The sequence below is a fragment of the Cenococcum geophilum genome (assembly GCF_001692895.1).
Source record: "Cenococcum geophilum 1.58 unplaced genomic scaffold K441scaffold_33, whole genome shotgun sequence".
Taxonomy (NCBI): domain Eukaryota; kingdom Fungi; phylum Ascomycota; class Dothideomycetes; order Gloniales; family Gloniaceae; genus Cenococcum; species Cenococcum geophilum.
The window spans coordinates 1,797,877-1,821,487 of NW_027137591.1; the positions used below are offsets into that span (position 1 = coordinate 1,797,877).

Below are 23,611 nucleotides of genomic sequence, written 5' to 3' on the forward strand. Positions count from 1 at the left end.
CGACGATTTTGCCGTATGATGGTAATCAAGGAATAAGGAGCAGGGAGGAAGAGGAGAAGGAAGATAACGCCGGACTAGAGAAGAGTGGTTTAGAAATCGCATTAAAGGGTGATTGTTGGAAGGTCTTATGCATAAGGAAAGGTGCTCCAGGGCAGTGACCTCATATGCTACCAGTACAGTAGCGCGATTCCCAGGAGAAAGAGCGTCACACTGCAAATCAAATCTGGGAAAGAGTTGCAAGACAAGCACTGACTGGGCTTACGCTTTTATTCGATGCCTACTTACGGGCCTCCCAGGCATATTCCAGACGCTTCACATCCCTCGATTGATGTTGGTAACCGCCAACCGGTTCTGCAACTCTACCATCAGCACATTACGCATCAGTCCGTCAACCAAGCCGCCAGCACCCGTGTCTTCGTGATAGGCAAACAGGTCTAGGTAGAGCCCCGCTCGCAGAAAGCAGTAGCCATGACGCGTTGATCGACCAGGTTACAGTATAGATCCCTGCAAAGAGGCGCACCACAGCACCAGCCACAGAATCATCGCTCTCTCGGCCAAGCAAATCCCGCAGGAATCGGAAAGAGAGGTGTCGCTCCACAGTAAGACGAAGCAATATATCGGATCTTAGAAGGGCGGAAGTGCAGATAAAGTGTTGAAGTCCGCCGCACCCTGGGCCACGTGATGTCAATGGCAGGCCAGAGATTCTGGCTGAATGGCCTGTTCTCAATCCCTGGATCGATCTGTAAGCCATGAATTCTTCGCTCCCACCTTCTCCGTCGCACTCTCGTGTCCCATGTGTTACATAAAAACCTCACCTCGAATGCTCGCCACAGTCAGCCGACAACGAGTGACGTGCCCCGGGCGGGCCCGCGCAGCTCAAACAAGCAAGTGGTCGGCATGTCTTGGCCGGGGATTTCCCTCGAGTCCACAATCCAGCGAATCCTGCGAATCCTGCGAATCCAGTGGCGTTGGGCCAACGGGAAAGCTTAGCACTCGAGCAATCTGCCGATTCCGGACTTGTTGGACCACTGATCGCCCAATTGCCACCGGCTCGAGTGTCGACAACCTCTGCCTTTTCTTCCTTAACTTTCCCCGCAGACCAGATGAATTAACCTGCCGTGTCTGACCCCGTCAACCGCACTCCACTCCCACGTGCTCCGCCATACGCCCTATCCCCGATCTGAGATCTACCAGTCCTTCCTATCTCGTCCTCCCCAGCAATGCCCTTCCGTCAGCGCGTCAAACGTGCCTTCACCCGCTCCTCCACCAGCAGCAGCGGCGACACCTCCCTCAGCAAATCAAACTCGCGCAAAAACAGCAATGTCTACCAGGCCGGCGAGAAGATGCCGCCGCTGAAGTACCGCCGTCCCGTTGCGAAAGAGCACAAGGAAAAGCTGGAATCCTTCTCCTTCGCCCACGCCTGGCGACGCAAGAGCGACCAGAGCCAGTACTCGCCCATGGGCTCCCGCCTCCCCAGCCGCAAGAACAGCACCCACACCCAGGGCCGCAAGAGTTTCCAGGCCACCCGCACCAGCATGCAGGTCCCGCGGACGCCGAGCAACGTGGGGCAGGTCAAGGAAGATATGGATGATGAAGCCGATGTTACAAATGGTGAGCAGCGTCAGAGCAGGATCGCCAATTCTTCTGCTCTACAAGACCGGAGGCAAGAGCTGACGTCTGGCAGTTGGGCTATCCCGCCAGCATACCCATGAGTCTATCAGGCCGGGCCCTTCGTCGAGCGTGGGCCGCCGCTCGCAGTCCATGAAGTCTGGCGGCTCGCGTCCGCAGACGCAGCACACCAGTACCAGCGGCAAGGCCGGCCAGCCCTTTACGCAAGAGGACTTCGAACTGGCGCTGAAGAAGTCGCACCTTGAGGTTCCCTCGTAGCACTCAAACCACATCAACCCACCCACCTGTATAGGTACGCTGCCACCGTCAGCACTACGTCCGGCTTGCCCGACAGATACTATCTACAACTCCAAACCACATTCTTGCATATATTATACAAACCACCACCTTTCACTTTATCCTCATCTGGTCCTTCACCCTGTATTTATCCTATCCCTTTATCTTCTGCATTACAGCTGGTGTTTCAAACGGTCAAGGATCTCTCAAGTGCATGTAACGATTTTCCGAGAAATGAAAGCGAGAGGGGGCGTCTGTACTGCTATTCCATATTGACGCATTTCGGCGGTTTTGGGATTTTCACAATTTCCGTTCTTGGGCGCGTTCACGGTCTTGGGTTTAGAACGTAGGACAAAAGTTTGGGGAATGAATGAGAATACAAGTTTCTGCTTGCGGAATGGATGAGATTCTGCTGCTCTGCTCTGACTGGGTCTTTTGGCTGAACAGCTGTTTAACAGTCTTTTCTATCTATTATCCGAAATTCTGGTTTCCCTTAACGAGATCTAAACCCGGCGCCCGGTTTTGTGACTATTTCTCACCATGGCATCTAGGGCTTCCTCACAGCCTCACCATTGACCCACTACGAAACCTACGATAGTTTAGAGCTAAGCGGGGCTCTACATAAACGTGCCAGACGAAGTTAGTTGAATCCATGATATGAAGGGGCAATGTGGGTCGCGAGAACATGGAGGATAAAAGATCGCTAAACGCTATATCAGCAAAGGTAGGACAGCCTTTGACAGCTGAAGAATTTGAGATAGGCTCAGACAGGCGCATCCAGCTCGCAAGAAACCATATGAAACACCGAAACAGCTAGTCAACACAAGCTAATACGACAGATTCAGTACCAACCTCTGATGACCCTCATACACTCAACTAGAATAAGTTCTGTATAATAGCGTCCGACTAACTCCCCATGCTTAATGACCCGAATGTTGAAAAGCAACATGGATATACCGGACCACTCTTGGAGAGCGAACGAAACAAATACAGCTTCAGGAAATCCGAATCTGAGATGTCAATAACACTGTATGGACCAATTCCCAGCTACCCCGTGCCACGTATCAACAAAACTGCCGCCGTTCTCGACAGGGGAAATCAATTCCCTCGTATATCATCAACTAGTGGTTGGGGCGCCGATGCTTTACCTCTGAACGACAAGACTGGACCAACCTGGATCGAGCGAGTCTACTCTATCGCAAGGACAGTGGGCTATAGATTTCCAGAAGCGCCAGACTCCCTTTGGGATCACGGCAAACCCGGGCAGTATTTCGCTTCTCATGCGGAGAAGAAGTTGATAGCCTACTTCATAAACAGGCATGTATTCATGCCTCAAGACAAAGAGCCTGACCAGAAATTGGAAGGCTCAATCTATGAAGTAGAAAGCTCTCTTGCAGATGGAAAGAACTCGTCTGTAGCTTGGGCAAAGGTGTGTCAGTTGGAAGAGCGGAAAGCAAAATTGGACCTCGAGCTCTTTGACGCAGATGACCGATTACAGTGTGACTCATACGATGAACAGGAGGTCAAAAGACTGAAACATGAGATTCATGTGATTGATGAACAACTGTTATGCCTCGAGTCCGACGCTGACCTAGCTAAAATGAGAGCTCAAGAGAAGATGAAGCGCATACTGTTGAAGAGAAACAAGACACATCACTCCCTAATGGAGCTGACAAGAAATGAGCCTTCTATTATGTTCATGTTGAAACGGGCAGTCATACTGAGCAGTAATGCGATCTGCGAAAACTGTGACATGTTCAAGAAAAGAGTGAATGGCTGTTTTCAGTTGAATATCGAAATGAGATGGTGTGCTTAGTCAAGATTCGCATATCCGTCAACTCATTCATTGGCAAACATAATGCTTCTATCGAATGCGCGAGAAAGGGATATAAGAAATAATACTGTACTAGAGAGCATGGAAACGAGCATCCGCTCGACCCCGTTCCGCCGGAGAGGCTGTTTGGATCTTGCGCCTATTATGCAACAAAGTCTGACTCTATGATAACTTAACAGGTCGCGATCCTGCGCGAGAGCCCGTATCACAATTGCAGAACAGAGCAGCTGTCGATGTAGCGCCGATCACTACCGTATCAGGGTTAGATCAGGGGTGTATATGACTCGTCGATTTCATGTATATATAGTCTCTTTTCTTCGTAGATCAATCTACACACGAGTTCTTCTTTCCCGACATCCGCGCACGGACTCCGAATCGACAGCAGCCCTCTATTCCAGCTGCAGCAATTTCATCCTCGGCGGCCTCCAACTCGCTCTTCCGCGCTCTCTTGGCCTTCCTAGCCACCTTTCCCTCTGCCGAAGGGCCTTTTCGCTTCCGCCCGCCCTTTTCTTTGCTCGTCACGGCTTCTTCTTTAGGCCATGTTCGATAACTTTTTTTGGCCAGGTCGACTCCACCAGGTGGGCGCAGCCAGGTCGACGATTTTAAGGCCCACCCGGGCGCAATCTTCAGGATGTAAGCGCCCCTTCCAGACGCCAAAGCAGGGGTGCTTTCCACCTGGTGGAACGTCGCCAGATGAGGCTGATAGTTATATAATCCGCCCAGGGCGTTAGAAAAGCCTGTCGATACTATAGCTAATAATATATAAGGCTTCATAGTTGGCGTCGAATTGGATCACGTGACGGTGAGAATGGGTCAAAAATGGGTAGAATCGATCGACCTGGTCGTGTCGGTATTCTACGGTCGTGTCGGTGTTCCACCAGGACCCCCCCTTCAAAACGGTAGGTACTGGTGGAATTCGCCCAGGTGGACTGCCCAGGTGGCTTAAATTGCTGACAAAACTTGCTGCTATACTAGATTTGGGAGCGCAATCGCGGTTGGCGCGAACGCCTCCACCTGGCCAGGCGAAACCTCCTTTTTAGCTGCCAAGACGACCGATCTGCCCAAAATCCACCTAGGGCGTCGAACGGACAGTATCCACCAGGTGGATATCGATATCGGTGGCCCGTTCGCGACCAGGTGGACCCAGGTGGGCCCAGGTGGCTTTTTTAGAGCGCCCACCTGGTGAGTCGACCTGGCCAAAAAAAGTTATCGAACATGGCCTTAGCAGCACGCTTCGCCCGTGCCTCCTCAAGGTCCTCATAACTCATCACCTTCGCCTTCCCTAATACTGTGGACTTCGTCGACCGGCGACGTTTGGCTTCGTCGTTCTGTTTGATCAACAATTGTTTATCATTCTCGAGCAGGGCACGTTCCGCGAAGGATATCTGGGCGGCGTTGAGGAGCTTCTCTAGGCGCAGTTTGCTCTCGTCATCAAGTGCGCGTGTATCTCGTTCGACTAGGCCACGCGGCGTATTGAGAGCATCTGCTGTCACTGGGGTTCGCAATGCCTCGTCTTGTGAATAAGACAAAGCCTTAACATCGACTTTCACAACGGTTAATTCGATGGGTGGCTTCTGAATACCTCCGAGCACCCTGTCTGGGTTGAATGGAGACAGGCCGCTTCTACCCCAACCGGCCCTTATGTTGTGAGGAGTCAATGCCTTCTCCCGTGCAGCGCTGTAGAGGGCTGTGAAATGCTCCTTACCGACGGTGTTTGCACCTCCTCGATACAGCCGCTCGACTTGGTCGCGATAGGCGGCCTTCAGGGGTCCAAACACTCCTATATCACAGGGCTAGAGCTTGAGATGGAATACGGCACAGGCGAATGTTGTTTTCAAGGCAAAATTGTAAGATTTCGAGCGTTTCGTGCGTCCCGAAACCATCGCAGATCAAAACACGCGGTTTCTGACCCGCCCGCTCTTTGGTTTGCGGATCGAACACCCGAATAAGCCACTCCAAGCTGATCTTGGAGTCCGTGTATCCAGATTCGGAACATGCATAATGCCACCCCGGAGTGGGGTACGTAGTCCAGTTACTCCGATGGGTTGAACCTGGCCAGATTATAAGAGGAAGACACCTACCGTCCGCGGACACAGTCTCTATGGCTGTAACCATGGTCCGCTTAACACCCGCGCCTCGATAATTTCGTAAGTCGTCTTTACCTACAAGAACTTTAATGGATCCTAGCATGCAGAGCATAACGCCAGTCTCATCCATATTGTAGACATTCTCGCGGAGAACGTCTGGATCCTCTAATACCCTTCCAATCACCTCAAACCAGTGTGAGACCTTGGCATATATGTTGCTGTCGTGGCGATTCTAGTCTACGGCCTTGACCTTCCTTGCTTTGAGCACTGGATTCCGTTTCTCGAATGCTTTTGGCCAGTTCTTGCCTGGAGGCTTGATCGCTTCATCCGCCGCATCCGCTGCGGAGCGTTGACGTCGGATGCAGAATGCAAGCAATCGGAGATGTTTAATGGGAACAGGGTTCCCCAGATCTGCTGATTGTTTCAAATACTGGGCGAGGGCTTTCTCTTCCGTGGGGGTGAGATACTGTTGGCTTCTCGCCTTGTCTTCTTTCGAGGGTCGTCCTCGTGCCCGGTGATAGATGGTAGAGTAGGGGACTTGTCCCCATTCCGATAGATTGGCGTATGTTGTTGGCACGCCCTCAGGAAGACCGTCCGCTAGTACCTGACTGGCACGATCCATACTGACTTACCGTGCTGGTGTCGGAAAGGGAAAGGAGTGAGGAAGAGTCGGCCTAGCAGACCGCACTCTCCGAGGTGGGACTGAGCTAGACCCTGAAGGAGGGTCCATTTTTGGGCCTCTATTTTTAGCCGTCTTCAAGTCTTGAGTTCTTGAGGCCGCGAAGGGCGACATTCGAAGAGAAAAGCTCTTGCAGGTCGAGTGAATTCGACTTTGAGATCCAATCTCGAGAGATTTTTTCGCTCAGCTGTGAACCTTCGTGTCGGCAAAACATACGCGCAGTGATGCACGATACTTTGTGGCTTAGGAACCATTCCATCCTTAGGAGCCATGTGACACTTACTGTAGCTTTTAGCTACGGAAAAACACCTGAAGCCACTTCATGCCCGCCTGTCAAACGAATGTTGGAATCTGCTTCCAGCTATGTCGTCTCGCACGACACCATAGCAAAGACGGTGTTGAGGCACTAACGTTACTGTAATAAGGTAATCAGCATGTTTCTGATCGAGCCCGTAGCATATAGCGTTAACAATTGATACTACCGCTTACTGAAGTTATTACTCGCTTCTGCTTCCGCTCTGTACTATGACTAGCAAAGCAGAAGAGAAACTACGCAAACAGAAATGCTCAACAAACTGCCTATAGTAGAAGCTGAGTACAAGGTGTTAAAGGTTTTCGGTGCGCTTCTCAAATGCGACAGCGCCCTTGTTGACTAATAGCTCTACTACCTCTTCATTGCCTCCTGAAGCCGCCTGGAATGCGCTACCGTATTCTCCACCCTGGGCGTTGATGTCGGCGCCCTGGTCGAGCAGCAGCTTCACAATTTGCTCGTGGCCTTCCGACGAAGCCGCCTGGAGTGCGTTGCCGTATTCACCGCCCTGGGAATTGATGTCGGCGCCCTGGTCGAGCAGCAGCTTCACAATTTGCTCGTGGCCTTCCGACGAAGCCGCCTGGAGTGCGTTGCCGTATTCACCGCCCTGGGAATTGACATCGGCGCCCTGGTCGAGCAGCAGCTTCACAATCTGCTCATAGCCGTTTGACGAAGCCGCCTGGAGTGCGTTGCCGTATTCACCGCCCTGGGAATTAACATCGGCGCCCTGGTCGAGCAGCAGCTTCACAATCTGCTCATAGCCGTTTGACGAAGCCGCCTGGAGTGCGTTGCCGTATTCACCGCCTTGGGAATTGACATCGGCGCCCTGGTCGAGCAGCAGCTTCACAATCTGCTCGTCGCCTCCTTCTGAAGCCGCCTGGAGTGCGTTGCCCCTCTGTCCGCCCTGGCCGTTAATGTCGGCACCCTGGTTAAGCAACAACTTCATAATCCGTTCGTGGCCTCCATCCAAAGCCGCCTGGAGAGCATTGCCATAGAATCCACCCTGGGCGTTGAAGTCGGCGCCCTGATCTAGCAACAGCTTCACAATCTGCTCATGGCCTTTCGACGAAGCCGCCTGGAGTGCGTTACCATAGCATCCACCATGGGCGTTTAAGTCGGCGCCCTGGTCTAGCAGCAGCTTCACAATCTGCTCGTCGCCTCCTTCTGAAGCCGCCTGGAGTGCGTTGCCCCTCTGTCCGCCATAGGCGTTGACGTCGGCGCCCCGGTCGAGCAGCAGCTTTATAATCTGTTCATGGCCTTCCATTGAAGCCGCTTGAAGTGCGTTGCCAAATAATCCACCCTGGGCGTTGACGTCGGCACTGTGGTCGAGCAGCAGCTTTACGATCTGCTCGTGGCCTTCAATTGAAGCAGCCTGGATTGCGTTGCCCATATATCCACCCTTGTCGCAGCATAGCTGCGTAATTCCCTTTTCTGAGGGCGTTTGGAGTGTGTTGCCATAGTGTCCACCCTGCGCGTTAATGTCGGCGCCACAGTCGAGTAGCAGCTTTACAGTCTGCTCGTCGCCCCCAGCAGAAGCCGCCTGGAGTGCGTTACCGTATTTTCCACCCTGTGCGTGGACGTCGGCTCCCTGGTTAAGTAGTAGCTTCACAATCTGCTTGTGGCCTCTATACGAAGCCGCCTGGAGTGCGTTGCCGTATTCACCACCCTGGGCATTGACGTCGGCGCCCTGGTCAAATAATAGCTTCACAATCTGCCCGTCGCCTCCATATGAAGCCGCCTGGAGTGCGTTGCTAAAGGATCCAACCTGCGCGTTAACGTCGGCGCCCTGGTCAAGCAACAGCTTCACAATCTGTTCGTAACCTCCAACTGAAGCCGCCTGGAGTACGTTGCCGAAGGATAAAAACCGGTCGTCGATGGAGAACATACCATGTGCGTTGACGTCGGCGCCCTGGTCCAGCAATAGCTTCACAATCTGCTCGTGGCCTTTTCTCGAAGCCGCCGGTAGTGCGTTGCCGTATTCACCGCCCTGGGCATTGACGTCGGCGCCATGATCGAGCAACAGCTTCACAATCTGCTCGTAACCTCCAGATGAAGCCGCGTAGAGCGCGTTGCCGTAATTTCCACCCTGTGCATTGACATCGGCGCCCTGGTCAAGTAACAGCTTCACTATCTGTTCGTGCCCTCGAACTGAAGCCATCTCGAGGGCGGTGCCCGAAAAGAACTTCTCACCCAGAGCATTGACGCCGGCGCCCTGGGCGTTAACGTCAGCACCTCGGTCGAGCAGCAGCTTCACAATCTGCTCGTGGCCTTCCATTGAAGCCGCCTGGAGTGCGTTGTCTATTCGTCCACCGCCCATATATTTATTCTGCGCGTTAACGTCGGCGCCCCGGTCAAGTAGCAGATTTACAATCTGCTCGTGGCCTTCCGACGAAGCCGCCTGGAGTGCACTGCCCATCAGTCTATCCTGAGCGTTGACGTCGGCGCCCTGGTCGAGCAGTAGCTTTACAATCTGCTCGTGGCCATTCCTCGAAGCCTGATGGAGTGCGTTGCTTGCCTCTCTATCATGGACGTTAACGTCGGCGCCTCGGTCGAGCAGCAGCTTCACAATCTGTTCATAGCCTTCCCATGAAGCCGCCTGGAGTGCGCTGCCAAATAATCCACCCTGGGCGTTAACTTCGGCGCCCCGATCGAGCAGCAGCTTCACAATCTGCTCGTGGCCTCCCGACGAAGCCGCCTGGAGTGCGTTGCCGTATTCACCACCCTGGGCGTTGACGTCGGCGCCCTGGTCAAGCCACAGCTTCACAATCTGTTCGTAACCTTGAGCTGAAGCCACCTGGAGTGCGTTGCCGTAGTATCCACCCTGTACGCTGGCGTCGGCGCCTTGGTCGAGCAGCAGCTTCACAATCTGTTCGTGGCCTCCACCTAAAGCCGCCTGGAGTGCGTTGCCATGCCATCCACCCTGGGCATTGACGTCGGCGCCCTTGTCGAGCAATAGCTTCACAATCTGTTCGTGGCCTCTATCCAAAGCCGCTTGGAGTGCGTTGCCCCTCTCTCCACCCTGCGCGTTGACGTCGGCGCCCTTGTCCACCAGCAGTTTTACCATATTAGAATGCCCATTTTCTGCCGAGAGGAGCAGCGGAGTCTGGCCGCGGCTGTCTTTCGTGTTGATTGCAATCGTAACTTCTGTTTCTAGCCCGCATAAGAGCGCCTGTGTTAGATCGGACAATCCTAACCGAGCTGTGAGGTGGAGGCCTGTTGTTCCTTTGGGGTAGTTTTGGCTATAATTTTCGTACTTATCATCTGGAACCAACATTACCTGTGCGGCGCAGGAAACCGATCCACTGTGGAGAAGAAACAATTGAGCTTGCTTACACAGCTCGTCTTGAACTGGTAGTATGTGTTGTCCCCAGTGCTTGGCAGCATAGTCTAAGAACTCGCTCTGTCGAAGCCTCTCCTCAAAGCCTTTGTTAGAGCAACAGCTACCACTTCTAAATGTGCCAAATGAGAGGTAGGTAAGGCATGTTGAAGCAATATCGAGCTGGGCACTAGGGTTCCATTCATTCCTAATGCGCTCAAAGTACTCTTGTGTGGTGTAGTGCACAAGACGAATTATGGCGCTACCCTCGTCGACGACGACAAGGCCGGCGCACACCGACACCAAGTCTTCGACGTCAGGTACATTCTCTAGGTCGAGCTCCTCTTCCTCTGGCTCTACCGCGAGAGCACAGCATATTTCATTGGTTTTGAGCGGTCTTTGCGCATATATAATCCAAGATAGAACCTTCTTGGCTCGTTCGTAGTCTCCGCTTAGCTGGCCTTCTATCCTCTGGATAGCTTCCTTGTATGCATTATCTAGCGCGGTGGAGCCTCTGGAAAATTTAGCCAATGTAGATTTGACCTCTTTCGGAGTCCTCTTATCCAGGAGCGAATCCGTATGCAGGCGAGCGAGAAGAAACCTAGAAATTTGTAAGTTCATACCACTCCAATAAGCTAGTTAAAACACGTACATGCCGTCTACAGCTTTTACTATCTTTTCTTGAACCATGCCCTGCAGTGCAGAGTCGCGTTGAATGCATTTGGGCAGTCGATAAATCTGGCCAGCCACGAATCGTTTCACGTCCTCATCACTAGCCTGCACCTCCAGCCTCAGTTCTTCTTTAAGCTCATCTACAATTTCCGGTATAAAGCGCGAGGTAATCATCAGGCGAAGATCTGTCCCCGCTTGTAGATCTCGGAGTTTGGCTAGAAGCTGGTGGCGAGTCCCGTTGTTTCGACACTCGTCCAGAGCGTCAATTACGACGTAAACTGTAGAATAATTCGCAAGCACAGATCCTAGAGCCCCAATGATCTCGTCAAATGAAGGCTTAGTCCCTCGACTGGCATGTTGCTGGTGCAATCGTTCTACAGGCTCCACCAGCGAAGTCTGGGCTTGTAGCTGCTTGAGGATGGCCGCCAGCAGACTGATAGCATCCTGCTCCTCTTGCGCTTTATAATTGCAGTACACGAAAGCGACTCCAATTGAGCTACTCTGCATTTTCAACAGGTGATCGACCGCGATGGCGGCTATCATGGTCTTGCCGGCACCAGGAATTCCTGGGCAGAGCAGCGTTTTTTTTGGTTGGTGGAGCCAAACCTTAAACTCAGGTGCATCGAGAAACCACTGGCCTGTTCCTTCTTGTCTGCGGCCTATGAAGTCGGATTGTTGAGCGGGAAAATCCATTGGCGATATCCATGCCATCAGCTTGTCGTGCTTTGCATGGTCTTGGTCTTGCCGCATCGTAACAAGTGTAGATTGTATGGTGGGGATGGATGTCCGAACGAAACCCATGTCGTCTTTGATGGCTTGAGAAAGCTTGCTTGAATACATAAGTAGTGTTCTCTCGCGACACTAGCGCGGAAACTTACAAGTGGTCCATCTGTAACGCAATCTCTACTAGTGTTTTTAGGCGTTCCATTCTAGCTAATATGCTAGCAATTTCCTCTTTCTTGAACTTCCACACTAGCGCCTCGCCCGTCTTCTTTAGTCTGCCTCCCTCCGTTGTCTTGGTCCGTAGCAGCTCAAGCACTTGCTTGAACTGGTCAAGCGGCCCGCTTTCGACTGCAAGGGCTCGTACTGCGGTATACCATAGCTTATCGGCGCTTCCCTCTTCGAGACGGAACCTTAGGTTGAGAAGGAGGCTATGCAGGTTTGAGGCTTCAATAGCGCACTTTGCGCGCTCTTTCGAGGCATCCTTAACATCGTTCAGATATCCGAGGACTTTGGTCGAGAGCTGGAGAACCGTGACGATGCTGGCCGTGATACTGAGCGGATCCATATTAGGCGAGGGCTGGCTTCGATGGCCCGCAGGGTAAGGGCTGCAGCAGCGGCTCGACAGCTACAAGTACAGACAGTCCGCATTATGCTGCGCCGCATCTTATCGATAAGACCGGACTTCCGCGTCTTCCTAGCGCTTGAGACTACGCAGGGAACTTGCTGCGTCATCCAAAGGGGTTAGACCGCTTTCGCCACCGACTTAAGACACCTAGTGACGTAATGGGAGTGGCGCAGAAGTGGCGCGGATTACCTATTTTATAATGCAAAGTACTTGAATAATCTAATTAATTAAGGCCACTGCTAATTACACACCCCCTAATTACTGCTCGTACACCCCCCAATTGATACGCGCACACCCCCAACTAAACAGGCTTAGATCCTTCCTCTTCAGGTTAGAAAGTCACGTGTGTTTGACTTGTTTACACCCAAATCGCGAAAATCAAACTTTTAAAATGCAACTTCTATGACTATACCACTACAATCATGTCTTAATTTTAACTATAGTATAACTTGTAGAGTTTAAATCAGAGCTAGAATGCGCCAAAGGACCCCTTGGTAAAGTTGTGCTAAAAGGGCAAGGCCCCACGACCGCTGTAAGCCTGTAAAATATTGCCGCTAATACCTGGCAAGCCATCTGCAGAGGCATCTTGACTTCCACCACTATTCTCGCCGCCTGTAATACCGTATAGCCCTGCCCTTTGGCGAGCTCGTTGATATTATTAAGGGCAATGTTTGCGCAATCGTATAGCTTCAACGGAGGTGGGTTGAGAGCTATGGTAGGTGTAGGGAAAAGTATGCAAATGCGAGGTGTTAATTTAGGCATGGGCGCGTGTTATTTTCGCGATTTGGGTGTAAACAAGTCAAACACACGTGACTTTCTAACCTGAAGAGGAAGGATCTAAGCCTGTTTAGTTGGGGGTGTGCGCGTATCAATTGGGGGGTGTACGAGCAGTAATTAGGGGGTGTGTAATTAGCAGTGGCCTTAATTAATTAATTAGCCGCACTAACCAGATTCGTTGCTTAATTTTAATGGATGTACAGGCAAAACTCCTTAGTACGATATGGCTTCTGCAGCCGAGCGTATCGTAATACCAATGGTATCGTTGTATTCAGGTTTTGTATGTAAGATACACCAAAAATCAAAATTATAGTATGTATTGTGTATCTACATGCGCGAAGCCGTAATTGGGCGACTGGCTCTACCAAAAAAAGAGGTGATTGCCACTTGCTTGGTGTTTTGAAGCCGTCGGTCTTAAATTCGATGATTGTGCCTTAACAGAGTTACAATAACCACCAGGCCTCTTCCGCTCTCGTAGGCCTTGCCTGTGAGGCAATTTGGCTAGATTAAGCTGCTTAAATTTATCGCTTAGTATGATATTAAGGATTGGTTAATTTTTCGACGGAGGAAGTCGCTTACCTAGCGAGCAACCTCCAATTGTAGTAGACCGGGGTGTTTTTGGTGGTAGGCGCGTATTTTCTGGCGTTAGAGAATCTATGACGGCGTGGCCTCTTAGAATTTTGAGACCTACCCGTAATTAATAAGGTAGAATTAAGTATGGAGAGTAAGATCTAAGGTTTAATTTGATAGATTTTGATCGTTGTGTGATGAAAGCTGATGGCTGAACTCGCGGTGAGGTGAGGCCAAATCCGACGAATTAAAACTGGTTATACCGATTTTGGTGGAGGCACCTAACGATATCGTCAAAAGTCAGATTATCGTTAATTACACCAAAAAAGGCTTGATCAGGGCGTGTAGATCGTAATACCAATGGTATCGTTATATACCCGGTATCGTACTAAGGAGTTTTGCCTGTATCTCCCGGCACGGCGAACTTTAATGCCACGCCAGACACTGTGTTAATAACTTTCTGCTATCTCCGGTAGATATTAAAGTTTGAAAACGACCCTTCTATAAGAGTTAGAAGGGATCAAAGATTGATGTTGGTGTCGTGGAGAAGAAATTCTATTACGCCATGGAGCTGTACTCTGCTATTCCCTACGAAAACCATACAATAAACAGCTATGTAAGCAGAAATTCGTAAGTCGGATAAGTAAGCGATACTAAGAAGTGATCGAAGAATATTTTGGTATTAAGCTAAGAAATTTTTTACGCGAGTTTGCAGCCTCCAGATGGCTTTGAAGTGAAAGTACTGTCCGCACACAGGGATTTCTCCACGCAAGGGGGGAGGTTATTGTAATTTATGTTACTTGAACTCTCCTACGTCCACTCCTGCGTGCCTGAAATGTCCTCTCGCGCTTCGCTCCTTGCCGCCAACGACACCAACACACCATTCAAGGAATGCCTTGAAGTCTTGATGGGGGCTATCTTCAAATTCGTGCCACTGCTTCTTGATGAAGGCTTTGAGCTCTGCAAAAAACTCTTCGATGGGATTAAGGTCTGGCGAGTACGGCGGCAAGTAGACCAGTATGACGCCTGCGTCCTGGCACATCTGTTTGATCCGCTCACTGTGATGGAATGATGCATTGTCCATAATGATAACCGACTTCGGATGCGGGAATGGGTTATAGTGTTGTAGAAGCTGTTCGATGAAGTCCTCGAACATTGTACCATTAGTGGATCCCTGAAATACCCGTGAAAGAAGTATACCGTCCTGAGTGTATGCCGGCAGAATCTGATACCTACGATCACGATGGAAACGAGTTACTTGTACGGGTGTCACTCCAAGGGGAGACCAGCCAGTACGCCTAAAACCAACACGCTTATCGCACCCGGACTCGTCTACGTAGACAAACTGCCATGAACGAAACTCGGACAAATTGTGCGCGTAGTAGTCCCGAAGGTCTGCGTTACGCTCTTGGGCCACATGTCGCGTAACTTTCTTACTCCATCCGATATCCTTCAGAGCCCTGCTGATGCCAGATATGCTGAGGAGAATACCAAAATCGTCGTACAAGAAGACAGCCATTTAATCCTGGCATAGACCGGGCTTTACCCGCAAGTATTCACGGAGGGCTTCAAGCATGGGAGGGGTGATTCGTCGTCGTCGCCCGGCGCCGTTCGATGGCGCTCTCGTCGTACCAAAGTGTCGAAGGTTGGAAGCTATGGCTTGAACTAAGCGTTTAGTACAACCTGCTACTTTAGCAATGTCAGCCTGCTTGAGCGCGCCACTAAGTATCATATCACCGATGAGCTGGTGCCGAGATGCTGCTAGGCGTGGTGCCATAGTAAAGATGCTACGTTTCTGTTGCTGAGTTGTGGTTGTGAAGGTGGAAGTTGAGGGTACGTGATGGAAAGCAATACCAAGGCACGGAAAATCTTCGGATGGGCGAGCACTCAAATCAGCTGTGCCAGGCACATCAGAGGGACAGGGCTCTGTTTTCAGTGTAGCTAGCCTGTAGGCCTTAGGCACCCACATTGGCGTAAGAGAAATCAAATCAAAGTGGGGTTCCACCCTCCATTTGAGGCGAAAGTTCTCCCCTCCGCTTGCCCAGAGCCTGGCAAAGGCATCCATATCTCATTCAACCACTATATCTACATAAGCCAATTTGAAGTCAACACTGTGCACCACCGCTATGTATGCTACGCCCTTCGAAGTTCGCCAAGGGAGCTGGTGATGAGTAGGTGCCATCGCAGAAGCTCGCACGTCGTCACATTAGTCGACGGCCAACCTAGAAGAACGGTGACCGTAAACACTGTGGACTGTCGAAGACCGGAGTGTCCAGCATCGTCCACCAATCCGGCAAATAATGGAACTATCAACGAAACCGCCTTGAATGAGCTGCTCAAGCAAGGTCGCGGCTCTTAAACTATCAAGTCGTACAGCCCGGTCGGGTTGATCGTGATTGGAACTCCGAGGTTGAAACATAGCTAGTCAGATCGTTCATGTTGATGTGAACCGCAGAAGTTGGCTAGATACATGGACAATGATTCATTGCAAGAGCGCCCTTTTCTTCACGTAACGCTTATCTTGTTAGCCAGGCCCAAAGCTCACTCAAGGCAGCCTCGTCATGCTCCTTTGATGACGTTTGCCACTCTGGGCAACCTGCTACTGTGAGGCTTTCCCCGACGGGCCTGCAAGAGCCGAAGTCGATTAGAATCCAGGTATCTTCTGCGCTGACCATGATGTTGCTTGGCTTGATGTCGTTATGAGCAAGCTCAAGACTGTGCAGATGCCTCACTCCCGACTTGATTCCGTCAAAGCCTGATTTTAAGTCGAGATTGTGGCCGTCATTGCGAAGACGTTCCTCGAGTGTGTAAGGATGTCGTTCCAATAGCAGGCCCACAATACGACCTCGGTGGACCTGACGGCCGTAATACCGGATGACATTGGGGTGAGGATTGCACTGTAGAAACTCCAGCATCTCGACTTCCTGCAGGAGTGCCTTTGCGATCAGCCCAGAACCCCCGAGTTCAACATAGAACGTGAGCATAGGCCCCTTGAAGAAGAAACTGCTATCTGCTTTCGTGACACTTGTTATATGCGACGGAGCGATGGGATACACATCTTCGTCTGGAACGCGTTCCAAGCTCTTATTGATCGTTTCGAGAGTAAGCTTCCCACTCGATGATCGGCCATAATACACTGTGTATTCCTTAGCGACGAAGGTGAATGCAGAGTACAGAAACTCTACATTTCCATCTTTGTTTATTGTGGATTGATGGCAGAGGGTCCGTAGGTCCTCCATAGATTTTACATGAGGAGTCTTGACTCGATAGTCAAGCCAGGCTATTCCAGGAGCAATAATCTCTCGCACACTCCTAGCAAACCAGAGTGCAATATTTCTAGGAAGCTCCAGCGCACGTTGAGCTAGCCCAAAAAATACTCGACGCACAAGCCTGAGTCCAGCACCATCCATCCTTGTCTGTTGAGAAAGTTGAATCGGGAAGGGAGTTGAAGCGACGGGAACAAGTCGATCGTTGCGGGTAAGCTGGGCTAAGGGGCTCTTCTGGCTAGGGCTCTGCGATTGTCAGGCGGAGGTGGAGTGTATTCGACGAAGGCAGGATAGTGGAGGAAGGACGGTGGAGGTAGCGGTTCGCTGTACGACGTGGAGAAGCTCCTTGCGAATCTTTCGTTCTACCGCGAGCGGTTGTTAGCTTGTGACTAACTAATTCGGGATTAGTTCACTTGCCTTCTCCGGCTGTGTTGCGGCGGGCACGTCTTCGTGCTGCCTCGCCTTTGACGATATACAGTGGCTCCAGTGCGTGGAATGGGCAGTAGCCAACAGACGGCAACAGGATCAATTCATACGGCGAAGGCGGCGAGGACGGTTTACCGCAGCAAGTTGGTGAGCGACGACTTTAACACGGCCAGAGACGCGAACAAGGTGGTGGAGATCTTGACGGATTCTAGCAAAACAGAGAGGCCTAGAACTGATTGTCGGACACTATCTGCGCCACAGCCAATGATAAGATAAGCCGATCATAAGCCACACTTATGTGGCCGTGCACAGTGCTTTGAGGGTTCTGGTGGAGAATCTTAACCGCTAGGCGCGGTCCACGTGACTTATATTCTGTACTGTATATATTAGAAACCCTGGGGAAGCCCGATAAAATGCCAACGGGTCTTGGCAAAAGTCCGTGCGCAGAAAGGACGTGCGCATGTGAAAAAGCCGAAGGTGATTTTGCAAGTCTCTGTAGCAATAAATGGTACGTTCATTTCTACATTATTATAACAACGCTAAGATTAAGCCATAGGACTTGAAACGACTTCTTGGCCAAAGCCTCTACTTCCAATCTTAAACCCGGTGCAAAATAGTCTCTGTGAAATGGCTTATGGAAGGCATCCAGCATAGAAGGTTAAAATTTATGGAGAGGAAGATTCTCCCTAATTTATAGTTAAACTATCTTACTTTGGCCCTTTTGCTGTTATAGTATCCTATATTAGGTTCTAATTATTATTATTATTAAAATTCTCTAACATAATCTCTCTAAATCCATTTGGTTAAATATAATCTTAGTATATATAAACGCGCCGTATTCCAATTTACAACCAAACTCGGCACATTAGTAAAGGAGAAGGCTTCTTAGACTTGGGGCAATTATACTATTAAATAAGCGTATTTTAGCATCTCTTTCTTCTACTTATATAGACACAATCTAATGTAAGGTTAGTTTATATACTAGTTAAAGAAGAGAGAGTTTAACCGTCTGCTTTTACTTAATTCTGGCATTAGCCACCCTCTTTCTTACACTATTGTGCTTTAGCGATTTGCTCCATTTCTTATTCTAATCTCTTTATAATAGCTTTTATTTATTTAACGACTTTATTTTTCTTATTAAGCTTTTGTTTAACTATTTTTAATTTAGGTTTAGTCTATAGATAAAAGTTCTTTAGCTATAACTTGGTTCTAGACTAGTTATCCTATAGAGTATAAAGATATGTCTAATAGTGGGACCCCTTAGGCTCAATAATAGGTTTAGGAAGGCTCTAAGCATAATCTATATCGGCTACGATTTAAGTAAGGCAAGCTATGTTAATAAAGGAGAAATTTATAAAATCCTCTATTATCTAAGATGAGTTTGCTTAATCTATAGTAAAACAATCCTAAAATTTCTAGGTCCATGTAGGGCCCAATTTATCCCGCCGGATATAGTAGACTATCTTAGCAGTTGCGCTAGTAGCGACTAAGATAAGCTTAGTAATTAAGAACACTTATATTTACTAAAGGCTCGCACTACCTAATTTAGTCCCTAATCCTCCCCTAACAATATTCTTATAAAATTACACTGCCCTAATTAGTCTATAGAAAGACTAGTACTGCCTAATCTTTATTTAGTATCTAGATAATGCCTATATAATAGCTACGCCGCCTTAAGTCCGGGCGAGTGGATTAAATAGAATATACACTATTCTATCTTGTAGGGCTCCCTAGCTAGACGCTATATAAACTACTAGGGCAGGTAGAGCTAAGTTAGTTACTTTTTGCCCGTCTAAGCTATAGTAAAATTCATTACTACCTAGTCTAGCTTTAGAGCGGCGAGCGGCTCTAATAGATTTACTTTACAGCCGTTCTTTCTAACTCTTTACCACTACTAGCTAATTACTAGACTTATATAAGTATTACTAAAAGTAAATCACCCTTTACTAATCTAAAGTATACTTTAAAAGACAATTATTATAAGCTTAGATAAACGTTCAATACCTAGGTTTTATGCACCGCTTAAGGCTTTAGAAGGCCCAGATTAATTAATAGTATATTAACTTTAGGAACTCCTGGCTTTATATAGGTTATAATAATATACCTCTAATAGTTTCTTTCCCTATAGCCTTCTATACCTAAAATAGTATTAATAAACTATTTCTTAAGGCTAAAAAGTTAAATAATTAGAAAAGGTAGGTAGGTAATAGCAAAGAATAAACGGAATATCGGCTTAATATTGTCGGATAGGTCTTGTACCTTAATATTTTAAAAACCTATATCCTTTAGCATTTGCGGTAGGACTCCTTCCTCAAATTTCCTATTTACTGGCATAGATGCGAAAGTATTAATTTTATTTATAGCATCTTTAAGGTATTTAGGCGCTTTACTAAATTTAAAATTGTATTTATGTAATATAACGGACCCCTCTAGTTTAAGGACTTGGTAAAACTTATATAAGACTTATCCTAGATCTGTTATATATATAAGAGTCTTTATAATATAAACTTCGTCAATTAAATTGTTCTAAAGGCCGTTTAGATAATAATAGTTTATCTTTTAGGCAGATACTTACTGTTTAAAGTTTTCTACCTTAATATTTCTATTCGCCTTAGTAAGGTAATGGTTAACGACGTCAATTCTAAAAACGCGTAACCCTTTCTTTGCCATATATATTATAACGTGTCCTACTCTATATCCTACGTTAAGTACTATAGCTCTAGCGCTAAGATTTAGGGAGTTAAATAGATGGTCTTCCATTGCCCTAAGGGCCCTAGTAATTAAAAACGGCTATTTAGCTTTTACTGGATAATAGCTATAATAACGTGTTTCGCCAAGTATAAGTTTATAGCCTATTCGAGATTTAAAAGAATTATAATAGCTTTATAGGGAGTGGTTAGGTTTAATAAAAGGTCTACTATTATTAATATCCGCTATAATAGAATTAAGATGGAAATATAGTTTTCTAATATATAATTTGGTAGTTTTATTTTTGGGTTCGCCTTATAAAACACGATTAGGGGAAACTAGGGAAGAGCTAAAGAGGACCCCTCTACTTATTTTAGAAAACTAATTTTAGAAGACTTAATTATAGGCATCTCCTAGTAAGGTAGGGGTTCCAATAACGGCGTAATTAATAAGTAGTCTTGGTAAAAGGCATTTAGAAAGACACCGGTAATAACTATATTAACTTAGGCCTTATCTATAAGGCCAGCAAAAAGCATTAGAAAGAATAACAAGGAGGAATTAAAAAATGAAAATTTATAGAGATGGCGATAGGCTTAAGGAGCTCTTTTATGCAGGTGTTTAAAGGTGAAGATCCGTAGAATTGGGAGCGGTGGGCTAACTATCTCTCCGTTAAGACACTAATGCTAAATACTAGAGCTCTAGACTAGGTAGCTAGTTAATTACTAAGTGCAGTATGGGAAGCAAAACCTTTATATATTAGTGGTAGAGATTTATTACAAATTTGTAGGCCATCTGTCCGTTTTTTTCACGCCGCTCCGTACTATTGACTATACCGTAGAAAAAGGGGTCAGTATAGGGTATATATTGGAAGCGCCCCGCCACTACTAGGCCTGGCGGAATTTGCAACTTATACCCTTATCTATACTTAGTCTAGCTATTCTATCTAATCTTTATATTAATAAATAAGAACTAGACGCTCTTACTTTACCCTAATAATAAGCACTACTAACTATAAATAATGCAGCCATTATACACTTTTATATATGCAAGGAATAACCTATTTTAAATCTTTTAGGTCTACTATAGAACTTATTAAAACATTAGCTAGACCTCTAATATTAGTAATAGTAAATAGTATATAGGAATCGGCTTCTAGCAGAGCAAGATAATAAAATCTTAAGTAAGAGTTATATACTATAAGAGGTTCCTTAGCCCCCGGCCTATTAAAACCCTCTAGTATATACTACTTAGCAGAACCTATAATACCTAAATCCTAAAAAGGATACAACTACCAATATATATGGATTTCCTCTTTAGATATATTAACTGGATATATAAAAAGCTACGTAGGCTTCTGCCGCGGGTCGGTATTATCTTAGCGAAGATTAAGGTTAATTAGCAGGATATTTAAATGTCTTAGTAACTATAATATAAATTAAGCCAGATCTATCGCCAGAACTTATTAATAAAGGAGGTTATTTCTTACCTAATATGCTATAGAGGCGGAGGGACCCATAGGGAAGCGGTGCTGCAATTTATTATCCTTAGTAGGCACTTTTAATTAAGCAATACGAACAGTTACCTAAGCTTAAAGCTATTGAGGCTAAGCCCCTATACGTTAACGTAAAGTAGTATAATTGGATTTTGGTAAGACGTAAAGCTCGTATATAATTTAACAGCATGTTTTGGAAAGGACGAAAGCTATATTAGTATAAATCCTAATATAAGCATATAACGAGACGATTATATAGTCCTTGTAGACGGTTCCTAACTACTAAAGAAATTGCGGCTCTTTTTAGCAGCGGAGGCACTGAGGGTGATTTATAGACATAAACTGCTTAATATACCACCACATCTTGCGTAAAGACGTCTTAGTATATAGAAACCCACTTCTATTAGCCTAAGTAATAAAAAGAGTTCTTATATAACTACACTTAATACCTAAAGTAGCTACAAAACACTGTCTACTTTAAGAGAAACGTATACGATATATATAAGGTATTTCACTAGCTTTAATAGGGCTATGCTTACTTTAAGAGAAGTTACTACGCGTAAACTATATATAATAGTGCTAGGGCGCGTTACCTGCCAAATTCTGCCACACCCTATAATTAGCTCGCTTACTACTAGCGCCTTAGCATTGCCTCTATATATTTAATTACATCGGTCCTAGCGACCCCTTTTCCTTCTCCTTAGCTTAGTATCTTCGTAATATAGTATTCGTTTAAGCTTTGGTTTAAAGGCATTTGTTTAAGCTATAACACTAAATTAGTTGTTTAAACTATAAGGGCTAATAGAAAATGGCGATTGTTCTCTTTATATTTAGTTCTTCTTCTCCTTTTTAAAGTCTTTTAGCGTAAGCTTTGTAGGCACTGGATATATTTAACTCTGTATTTAGTTAGAAAATATCTTTAGACAAAGGTCGTTAACGTACAAGCTATTCTATAGTTGGTAGCTATGACGGCTACTCTATAGACGTGTAAAAGTACTATTTATTTTACACGTTTAGAATATAGAATACTTTTGCCCTAGCTATAGATCGTAACTCGTCTGCTTTTTTAAAAAGGGTCTTTGTTCTTTTACATAATATCTCTTGTTTTTGCTTTGCTTTAGCTCCTTAAGCTTTTATATTAAAGTTTTGTATTTGTAATAAATTGAGAATAGTTCTAAATATACTACTAGAATGCTCAACTCCACTCTTATTACTTATCTTTAAGTTAGTAGAATTAGTAGAATCCATAATGCTAGTAAAATTAAGGAAATTACTTAACTATTATTTATAATAATAAAAGTAAGTCTATTATTATATAAAAAATCCTATTTATAAAACCTAAATCTACTATTTATAATTTTAATAGCTAGTATATTTATTAAAAAATATATAAAGAAAGTTCTAAATACTTTAAAGTATATTTAATTACTTATTATAATTTTTACTTTTCTATATTCTAATAAAGCAAAATTAATTTAAATTATATACTTCTTAACTGTTTTATAGGTTATTCTATTAGAAGAATAAACGAGTATTAATAAGTTTAACTTTAAGGAACTATAACACTAGAACAGAGAAGGAGTTTAACTCGCTTAGCCAGTACTTAACACTATATAACGATAATAGCGAGCCTAGGATTCTGCTTAGAACATTAAATTCTAAGTAATATATTTTTAAGCTAAAGTAGCTGCTAACTAAGAGAGAGTAACACAGTATAAGTGGGCAAGGGGTTCTTAAGGAAAGGAAATTGTTATATGGCCTAATTAAATAGAACTTCTGTTAGCTAAGTGTTACGGTACTAGTAGAATACGGCAGAAAGCTAGCAGAAAACGGCAGATTGCGGTTATATAACTAGAGGATCTTATAAAACGTCGAGCAGCGCTACTACTCTTCTCTTTTCCTTTTCTTTAGCTTTGGACCCTCGTTTATAGACAATCCAATTATATAGGCTTGCGCGTCCTTCTTACCGTGCTCGTGCCTTAATTAACTAAGTCGCTAATACTAAGATCTTGTCTAGTATATTAGCGACTTAGTTAATTAAGGCACGAGCACGGTATCTAAAGCTAGAGAAAGGAAAGGTATAACGGGCTTGTATAAATGCTTCTGAACTAAAGCTTATAGATTACTACTATACAAGAATACTAAGCTAAGGAAAAGAAACTAGTAGAGACTGGTAAGATATAAAGGGGTCGCTAAGGCACTAGTAGCAAGTAAGCTAATAGCGATTTTCTATCCCAGGGA

At 46.5% G+C, this 23,611-nt stretch overlaps 8 protein-coding genes across 8 annotated transcripts; 2 read left to right on the forward strand and 6 right to left on the reverse strand.

The window, feature by feature from the left end:
- Positions 1 to 1,220: 1,220 nt before the first annotated feature.
- K441DRAFT_688555 (uncharacterized protein) lies at positions 1,221 to 1,887 on the forward strand (the record flags this gene model as incomplete). The annotated part of the gene is made up of 2 exons (XM_067652204.1): positions 1,221 to 1,611; positions 1,685 to 1,887. The coding sequence occupies 2 exons, from the start codon at positions 1,221 to 1,223 to the stop codon at positions 1,885 to 1,887; spliced, it is 594 nt and encodes a 197-aa protein (XP_067501800.1).
- A 679-nt stretch (positions 1,888 to 2,566) lies between these two features.
- K441DRAFT_663576 (uncharacterized protein) lies at positions 2,567 to 4,008 on the forward strand. The gene has a single exon (XM_067649218.1). The coding sequence runs from the start codon at positions 2,822 to 2,824 to the stop codon at positions 3,719 to 3,721; it is 900 nt and encodes a 299-aa protein (XP_067501801.1). The 5' UTR covers positions 2,567 to 2,821; the 3' UTR covers positions 3,722 to 4,008.
- A 697-nt stretch (positions 4,009 to 4,705) lies between these two features.
- Positions 4,706 to 4,930, reverse strand: K441DRAFT_663580 (uncharacterized protein; the record flags this gene model as incomplete). The annotated part of the gene is made up of 2 exons (XM_067649219.1): positions 4,706 to 4,796; positions 4,830 to 4,930. Coding segments are annotated over 2 exons (192 nt in total), but the record flags the coding sequence as incomplete, so codon positions are not given.
- A 912-nt stretch (positions 4,931 to 5,842) lies between these two features.
- K441DRAFT_190422 (uncharacterized protein) lies at positions 5,843 to 6,588 on the reverse strand. Its single transcript, XM_067640433.1, has 2 exons — positions 5,906 to 6,588; positions 5,843 to 5,844 (listed from the first exon to the last, which is right to left on the reverse strand). The coding sequence occupies exon 1, from the start codon at positions 6,446 to 6,448 to the stop codon at positions 6,059 to 6,061; it is 390 nt and encodes a 129-aa protein (XP_067501803.1). The 5' UTR covers positions 6,449 to 6,588; the 3' UTR covers positions 5,843 to 5,844; positions 5,906 to 6,058.
- Positions 6,589 to 7,251: 663 nt separating this feature from the next.
- K441DRAFT_461523 (ankyrin) lies at positions 7,252 to 7,476 on the reverse strand (the record flags this gene model as incomplete). The annotated part of the gene is made up of 1 exon (XM_067641781.1): positions 7,252 to 7,476. A coding segment is annotated over one exon (225 nt), but the record flags the coding sequence as incomplete, so codon positions are not given.
- Positions 7,477 to 9,741: 2,265 nt separating this feature from the next.
- Positions 9,742 to 12,091, reverse strand: K441DRAFT_469774 (ankyrin; the record flags this gene model as incomplete). The annotated part of the gene is made up of 4 exons (XM_067641852.1): positions 9,742 to 10,732; positions 10,784 to 11,537; positions 11,601 to 11,632; positions 11,682 to 12,091. Coding segments are annotated over 4 exons (2,187 nt in total), but the record flags the coding sequence as incomplete, so codon positions are not given.
- Positions 12,092 to 16,023: 3,932 nt separating this feature from the next.
- K441DRAFT_467646 (kinase-like protein) lies at positions 16,024 to 16,608 on the reverse strand (the record flags this gene model as incomplete). The annotated part of the gene is made up of 1 exon (XM_067641831.1): positions 16,024 to 16,608. A coding segment is annotated over one exon (585 nt), but the record flags the coding sequence as incomplete, so codon positions are not given.
- Positions 16,609 to 19,761: 3,153 nt separating this feature from the next.
- On the reverse strand, positions 19,762 to 20,073 carry K441DRAFT_571298 (uncharacterized protein; the record flags this gene model as incomplete). The annotated part of the gene is given in 2 exon segments (XM_067643977.1): positions 19,762 to 19,980; positions 19,996 to 20,073. Coding segments are annotated over 2 exon segments (297 nt in total), but the record flags the coding sequence as incomplete, so codon positions are not given.
- Positions 20,074 to 23,611: the final 3,538 nt, after the last annotated feature.

Coding starts and splice junctions, on each gene's coding strand:
- K441DRAFT_663576 (XM_067649218.1), top strand. CDS start 2,822: ATGCTTAATGACCCGAATGTTGAAAAGCAACATGGATATACCGGACCA.
- K441DRAFT_190422 (XM_067640433.1), bottom strand. CDS start 6,448: ATGGATCGTGCCAGTCAGGTACTAGCGGACGGTCTTCCTGAGGGCGTG.